The sequence below is a fragment of the Elgaria multicarinata genome, chromosome 21 (assembly GCF_023053635.1).
Source record: "Elgaria multicarinata webbii isolate HBS135686 ecotype San Diego chromosome 21, rElgMul1.1.pri, whole genome shotgun sequence".
Classification (NCBI taxonomy): domain Eukaryota; kingdom Metazoa; phylum Chordata; class Lepidosauria; order Squamata; family Anguidae; genus Elgaria; species Elgaria multicarinata.
In genome coordinates, this window is record NC_086191.1 from 1,063,649 (window position 1) to 1,071,562 (window position 7,914).

At 49.6% G+C, this 7,914-nt stretch overlaps 1 protein-coding gene across 1 annotated transcript in view; it reads right to left on the reverse strand.

Moving 5' to 3' along the window:
• Positions 1 to 7,416, reverse strand: part of IQGAP3 (IQ motif containing GTPase activating protein 3) — a 49,595-nt gene extending 42,179 nt beyond the window's left edge. Inside the window, exons 1-5 of the mRNA XM_063145911.1 lie at positions 7,334 to 7,416; positions 5,623 to 5,779; positions 3,408 to 3,485; positions 3,244 to 3,320; positions 2,322 to 2,389 (exon numbers count right to left, since the gene is read on the reverse strand). Of these exons, the coding sequence (XP_063001981.1) occupies positions 2,322 to 2,389; positions 3,244 to 3,320; positions 3,408 to 3,485; positions 5,623 to 5,779; positions 7,334 to 7,398 (445 nt within the window). The 5' untranslated portion in view covers positions 7,399 to 7,416. The remainder of the gene's footprint in view (positions 1 to 2,321; positions 2,390 to 3,243; positions 3,321 to 3,407; positions 3,486 to 5,622; positions 5,780 to 7,333) is intronic.
• Between the last annotated feature and the right edge of the window lie 498 nt (positions 7,417 to 7,914).

The window sequence follows — 7,914 nt, forward strand, 5'->3', positions numbered from 1 at the left end:
GTTTAATCACCATGGCTTAGCATGTCTCCTGAACATAATCAGAGTCATAGCAAGTACAGCTTTCCAAATCAATTTCCATACTACTAAAGAAATCCTTCTAGAGATCTAATTCCCATCTAACTTGAGAGTGATCCTCTACTATCTCAATTTTCATTATACATACAGCTGCTTACCCTTTTGAATTCTGAGAGAGGATCACATTCTCAAACTCAGAGCAGTCCCTCAAAAAACTGTATTTCTACCATAATTGATTGCCTGATTCATTTGGGCATGCTGAAACAAAGGGGGTTGAACATTTCGGATGCCTAATTGGCCTTGATGACTTTATCCACCCCTCCCACTATGCCTTCCTTAACTCTGTTAAATCAGCTTCCTCCGCTAATCCTATATTTCCCAACTGGCCATTGTCTAATTCTTCATTATAATTTATAGCTGTAAGAGGAGACAGCCCTGGACATAATTTACTTTTAATTTTTGGCAAGTTGGGTATAAATTACCCAAGGGAAGGAAGCAAGATCAGCTGCCCAGGGATTGATAGGCAGTGGGCTCTTGCCATCTGCTCACGCCTCTGTTTGCCTGGCACCTTGCTCATGAGTAGATCTTGCTGCCAGAGAGCTTCCTGCTCCCTAGAGAAGCCCAAGGATTCTCTAGGGAGCACTTTGCCAGCTGCCCCAACCTCACTGGTCCAGTGCTGAGCCTGGCACTATAAGAGACGCTGCCCTGGGACACTGAGCTCACGATCAGGGGCCACTACCTAAGGAGGATGGCCCTGTGCAAACCCTTAGGGGACCTGGAGGCCAAGGGCACGGAATCCTAGCCTGTTGTTGTGTGGGTTGCTGTTTTTTACTCTGTGTCTGGGTTCAGACAACACAATAACCAATGGTGGTTTAAAAAATCGACGGTTGGTTATTTAACCCACCATGGGTTATTGCGTTGTGAGGAGGGAGTTTTTTAATGCTGTATAGAGTTGGCTATTTGAACCACCATTGGTTATCATGCTGTGTGGAGGACACTGTTGGTTACGTCGTCAGCCACAAATTCACAGTGCAAAAGCAGTCAAAGCAGTGGCTGCCGCTCTAGTCCAGCTGACAGGATAGATTTTCCACAGCAACAGCAGACAGGATCCTAGCGAGAGGACTGAGGGGGGAGAGAAGGCGGGGGATGAGTGGGTCAACTCAGAGTGGACAAATGGTCAACTCAACGCTGATCCTAATCCACACTATGGTTGATTATGATCATGTTGTGTGATGAGTCCCGCCTACATAAACAACTGTTGAGTTGATTATTACCCTACTGTTGACTATTGTGTTGTCTGAACACAGCCTGTGTGTGTGTGTATACATGCAGGTGATGTGAGGGCATAGGAAATTTTAACTGGAAGGTTGCACTGCCTGGGTCTTTTTAATTTTGAACTCTAGGAAGAGGTTGGGCCTTGAAGATGTTTTGGAGACTGGGAAAATGGAAAGTGTTTGAGAGCAGCCATTCAGGTAATTACCAGCAGGGGAGGCATGGGGGTAGATTCCAGCCTGGCCGTTCCAGGACAGGAAAGTAGGGTGGTGGCTGTCCTCCCCTCCTCTCATGTTGCAAACTAAGGCCTACTTTTGAATGCCCAGTCAGTTGTTGGGATTTGGGATTTGATTTGGGATGAACATGTTGACCTGGCTGGTAGCACGGAGACCTGCTTGCGTGAACAGCGGGGGTGAGGTGGGGGGATAGTTTGCCCCATCTAGCTCTGCCTGCCAGGTTATTCTGTAGTCCAGCAGCCTAGAGATGGGAGGGGGCAGGGAGATGGGGGGCAGCAGCCTACAAAAAATTATACCTCACTAACCAGATGTTCCATCCAGCAGCCTGCCAATTTTGAATGCATGCTGCTACGTTTTTTATGTAATGTCTGTAAACTGCCTTGGTGGGTTTTATTAAAGTGGTATAGAAATTAATAATAATAATAATAATAATAATAATAATAATAATAATAGTGAACCACTCAGAAAGCTTTGACTATGCGGCAATATAGAAATATAATAAATGCACAAATGAATGAAAAATACAGGGCTTCCAACGCCCCAAGTCCCATTGAACTCCACAGGACTTACTTCTGAGTAAACTTGCATAGGACTGTTCTGTCAGGCAGAGAGTCTCTTCCAAGCCTGCTCCCAAGATCTGTTTAAGTTGAGACGCCAGGGACTGGGTACTTAAACATTCAAATCTGGATTCCTGTTGAACTGCCCAATGAAGCACGCGCACACACGCACCACAATATTCACAAACTGTTCAAGTGTTAACAAAAGAAACCCTCAATTCTCCTTCTGGGAGGGCCTTACCTGTGAAGTTGACTTTCCCATACAAATCCTGGATCTGGGGAGCCAACCCAAGTTTGAACAGGTATAAACTAGGAGGGGAGACATTAAAAAATTAAGAGGAGAGTGTGGAGTTGTTTGTAGACATGCACAGGCCTCCTGGATCAGGCTTGTAAAGAGCTACACATCCATGGTGAAGACAGCAATAGCAGTTTACAAATGGGAGTAGAATCGGCATCTGTCCCCCCCCACCCCACCCTACCCCAGCTGCTGATGTACCAGAAATGACTGACATTAGTATTCATGGAGGAAGGAGTTTCTTGTGGACTAGTAGCTTTGGGGGGACTCCATTTGCAAGGCTGCCTTAAATATTTTTCCTGCACCCAAACTGACAACCACTATGTTTAAGTCTGTTTAAGATTTTACTATGTCTTTAATTTGTCTATGATTTTTGTTTTTTGATGTATTTGTAAACTGCACATTGTTTTTTTTCAATAAAGGTGGCATAGAAATATTTTAAGTAGATGAATAAAATGCCAGCTGATACATAGATAAATCTCTCTCTCTCTCTCAGCCATTAGGGAACTCAAAGAGTTGCACAGGCAAAATTAACAGCCAAAACATACCATCTAGGAAAAGCCTTCAAGGCAAAAAGAAAAATCTGACTTGGGACACAATCCTTTTCCCTCCTCCCAGAGCTCTTCCAACATCGCTGTTGGAAGAGAAGTCTTATAGTAGGGATATTTATTGGGGTCGTTGAAGTGGGAGTAATCTAGCATGGCATAAAAGCGGAAGGGGGCAGTAGCTCTTTAGGCCAGGAGTGCCAGGATCATGGGCTGACCCATGAAAGGAGCTTGCCACCTTGGTAATACGTTGCCTAGTGCCACCCAAAAAAACCCCGTTTCTGAAAGGTGCCTCCCCCCCGCTGCCCCCCTTCTCCTCTCACCTTAAAGCATGGATGCAGTAAACCACCCGGGGCATGTTCTTCTTGTCGTAGATGTCCGTTGTCTCCGGATGAAAGATCTATTGAGAGCACGAGAAACCCCCAAGTCAAAGCCTCTGAGGAGCTCTCTCCAGGCTCACAGACAGGGTGGGAGAGGGAGGGGTTACCGTGGGTAATCCGACGCGGCTCATAGCGTCTCGCCATCGGTTGATGTTGTCCGTGTGACGGAAGTGCAGCCCACACGCCTTAAAAACAGAAAGGATGGGAAAGAAGGGCTCCAGCTAGCACAGCATTCGAATCCAAGCCCACGTTCCCTATGCACAAGGGTGCTCCCCGAGAACATGGTCAGCCCCAGCCTCAGAGCTGCCGAGCGGGGAGGGGGCTGCGTGGCATCTGGTGAGAAGGCCGGCAACAGGAGCTGGCGCTGTGGGGCACCGGTCATGGCCCACAGCCCTGTAGGGTCCCCGCGGCTGAGCCCCAGAACCTCCTGGCCCTGCTGCGCCGCCTCCTTGCCTTCACTGCTGGAGAACCCCTCTCCAGCAGACAACAAAGCACACAACCAATAAACAGAGCGAGGAGACGGAGCGGTATCATCCTCAAGCCCTGCACTCACCTCTTGGGTAATTTTTTATTTTATTTTCTACATTCCTGTTCCACCCAACAGCTAGTTCTGGGTAGTTCACAAACGTTAAATGGTGCTGAAAATGATGCACGATAAAGCATTAAGCCAAAGTAAAAATCAGAGTAAGAGACAGCAGCTGTGTAAAGATAAAAACAAAAACAAAACCCCCGCACATTTAAAAGCAAAGGACTGAAAGGCCAGGCGGGCCTCTTGGTTGAGGGCATTTCACAAGGTGAACGGGGCCCAGAGGACAAGGGCACGTGAACAGGCAGTGATGCCAGTGGAAAGGAGGAAGTGGACCCACTCAGACAAGGCCCTGCTGAGAGCGTTTTGCTCCAGAACTGGAGTCGGTGCTGTCCGGAGATCCTTGGCAGGCAGGACCGAACAAGGCCAGCCCCCCCCCCCCCCCCCGGGGAGAGGAGCACGGGATGGCCTCTTTGTGACATGGAGGCACAACAAGAGGCAAGGCGGAGGATCCCGGCAATCACAAGTGTTGACTTGGCTACCAAAGCCAGCGAAAAACTGCACGCTCCGGATCAAACCCAAAATTTGTTTATGTTTTTATTCTTTCTAGGTTGCCTTGCAGGGCAACGGCCCTCCCAAAGTGGCTTACACAATGAAGTCCCACACAGTAAATCCAAGGACAGAACAGCAAAAACAAAATCAACAAACACTGGCCTAAACAGTATTAAATTCTAAAACAACAATTGCAGCTAAAAAACGGAGAACAGTCCAATAAAACATACTCAGAAGAAAGCCAGAGAAAACAAGTCATTCTTCAGGGACTTCCTAAAAACTTCCAGCCGTGGGCCTGGCAAACCCTGCTGAGAACCCATTCTGGAGGTATGGGGCCACTACAGAAAAGGCCTCTCCCTCGGAGTAACCAACCTAATTGGTGGACAAGTGAATAGAGCTTCTGTTGCTGTCCTTGAAGAGTGGGCAGGCTGGTGTGGGTGGCAGTGGGCCTTCAAGTAACTCAGACCCAAACTATTTAAAGCTTTAAAGGTAAAAATCAGCACTTAAAATTGGGCTCAGAAACATGCCAGTAGCCGGTGCACATGGTGCAGTTAGGCTGAAGTGATCTGACCGCCTTGCTCTCACCGATACTTGGGCTGCACCAGCTGAGGTTTCCAGACTGTCTCCAAAGGCAGCCCCACATACACTACATTACAGTAGTCCAGCCTGCACATCACTAGTGCATGGATAACCAAGGCAAGCTATCAAACAGAGGCTCAGTTCAGACAACACATTTCTCAACGCTGGTTTTAGAACTCCACGGTGCAGTTTTTACACCATCGTTGAGAAATGTGTTGTCTGGTGGGAAAACTCCACGCAGCAGTGGAGTTTCTTTGGAAAACACTCCATGCAGAAGATCCATGCTGTGCAGAGGAGTCCCTGCACAGCTGTTGTGTGGCAGGCTCCGTGGAGTTCTCCGTTGTGTTGTGTTGACTTTTCCCATTGGCTACTGAGTTCTCTAGCAAGAGCAGCGAAAGGACTGAGTGTTGCTCTCGGAGAGCCACTGGGATTGTTTTTTTGAAGCAATGGCTGATGGGATACCATCAGGAGGACCAGGGGGAGGGGAGAGGGAGGAGGAACTCAGAGCTCCCTGCATCAGCCGTCCCCAGCCTGGGCCCCTGCAGATGCAGACTGCAACTCCCAATGGCCATGCTGCCTGGGAGCGATGGGACTTGCAGTCCAACACCTCCGTTGGGCCCCAGGTGGAGGAAGGCTGTGTGAGGGCCCGACCGCCAGGCACTCACCTTGAACCGGGCCTGATCGAGATCATAGATCTTCCTCAAGGGACATACGTCTGGTGCGAAGAAGTGCCCAAGCTTGGCCAGGATGACGCCGTTCCGCAGACTCTCCTCCAGCTCCGTCGGCGAGACCAGGTCCTCCCTCAGGCAGGCCTCCATCCAGCTGGAACACGCAGAGACAAAGGGGACGGAGGGCTGGCGCTCCTCTCGATGGGCCACATTCAGGCTTCCGTGACTTCCACAGGCACTGGGGGGAGGCCCACCCCAATCCTCCCAAGTCGCAGCGAGAGATGGGCCCCAACGGATTGGAGCATGCCCCTTCTCGCCTGGCACCCAGCCTGCCACTGGGGCCAGCCAGATGCCCTCCTGGGACCCTCACAAGCAGGGCGCTTGGCCGACGGCAGCCCCTGCCGCTTACCCACCCTGCTCCCAGCAACTGCACGAGGGCCAAGGGGCACCGATGGACCTCTCCTCCTCCTCCTCCTCCCTCGTGCCACTGCCTCGTCCCCCTTTAAGGGCATCCATGCGCACTGTGGAAGGATCCGCTTCCATCCCTTTCACCCATCCTGAATCTGCTGCCCATCACAGCCATGGAGGGACACAAAGTTCCATTGTTTATCGATTGATTTAAAACATTCCTCGGCCGCCTCTCAGGGCAAAAGGCAGCAATAAAACATATTAAACCATCTAGTTCTGGGAGAGGGAGAAAAACCCAGCTGCTTTATCACAGCCTCCCCCAACCCAGCACCCTCCTGAAGTGTCAGATGGCAACTCTCATCTTCCACAAGCAGCGGCTGGATGAGAGTTGTAGTCAAACACATCTGAAGGGCGCCAGGTTGGGGGATGCTGTCTTATTGGGGGCTCCTTGGTTGCCTTTTTTCTAAATGATAAAGCACCAAACATCTTAGCCTTTCTTTGTCAGGAAGGGTCTCCATTTGGACTGCCTTTTGCAGCTTTACGACAGCGGCAGGGAAACTGAGGCCTGGAATCTCAATCCAGCCTGTCACGGTTCCCCAAAAGGTCCCCCTCCCCCACCCCAGAATGCAGCTGCTGAGAATTTCTCCAACACCAAATGCAAGCCTCGGGCCGAAAGAGGATTTGTCGTCTGTTCTACAACATCCCTTTTTAAGGTGGGATGACCAGGGAAGGCCACTGCCGTCCACGGGCCGCCACTCTGAAGGCTTACAGAAAGGCCACTTTCAGGCGCCCTGGTAAGCCAGGACTTCTTGGAATTCTGGCTGACTGAACAAGCAACCATGCTGGCGCGCGCTGCTCCCTCTCGCTCCACCTGCCCGTGGCAGTGGCTAAACAGGGACTCTGTGGCTTGTTCAGCACAGAGATGGGCAACACTCAGCCCGGATGTGGCTGGCCACAGAAATCCTATCCTAGCAGAATTGGGCTCCCAAGAGCCAGCCAAACAGCCGCCAATCCTGTTGGGAAAGAGGGCGAGCCCTCCCTGCGTGCCTAGTTTATCAGCAAAATGGCTGGAATTTGGACTGCGGCTACTTCCACCGCTAGTGTTTAGCATGACATCCAACCCGGGATCTCTGAATTGTCCCTCTCCTGACAAGCCTGAATCTTAAGCCTTGCTGTTGTGCAAGGCACCAAAGTGCGCCCCCACCACATGGCTGCCCAACCCTGAAGCAGGGGAGCCTGGGAAGCTGCAGTCCAGAGGCCCTCCTGGTCCCTCACGCCGCAACAGCCATTGCAGGCTCACCGCTTGGCTTCCTCTAGATGACACAGGTACTGGTAGGCGATGTTCTGACGCCGTTTCTCATCCATTTCATCTGCTGTAAGGCGCTCATCTGGGGAAATGAACGAAAGCAATGCTATTGAGACAGAGTGATTCAAAATTGATCTTATCTAGCATGAAAGGTGTTAAACTTTGATATTCCCATATTTTAGAAAGTGTAATAACAATGAAATAATTAAGACAGTGAGCCCTAATTTATGGGACAGTTGATAATATTAGTTATGAGGTTATTTCTACCATAAAAAGGTATAAAAACATGCTGGTTTTAGAATACGGGAGCTTCTTAGAAGCTCACCAGTACCTGTTGAATAGCCTATTCAGTACTGATTAGGAAACTTGGTACTTAGAATGAGACCTCTCCTTTTTAAAGTATTAAGACTAAAAGTGTAAGGACAAGAAATGGTTAAGAAATTCTATGAGTTGTTAAACTATTAAGATCTGTACAGCAAAGAATTCTTTTTTTAAGGAATTACCGGAGGCTGCTGCTGCTGCCACTTAGTGGTTCCGCTTATTTCAGCACACTTAATTTTTTGCACCTTGGCAGA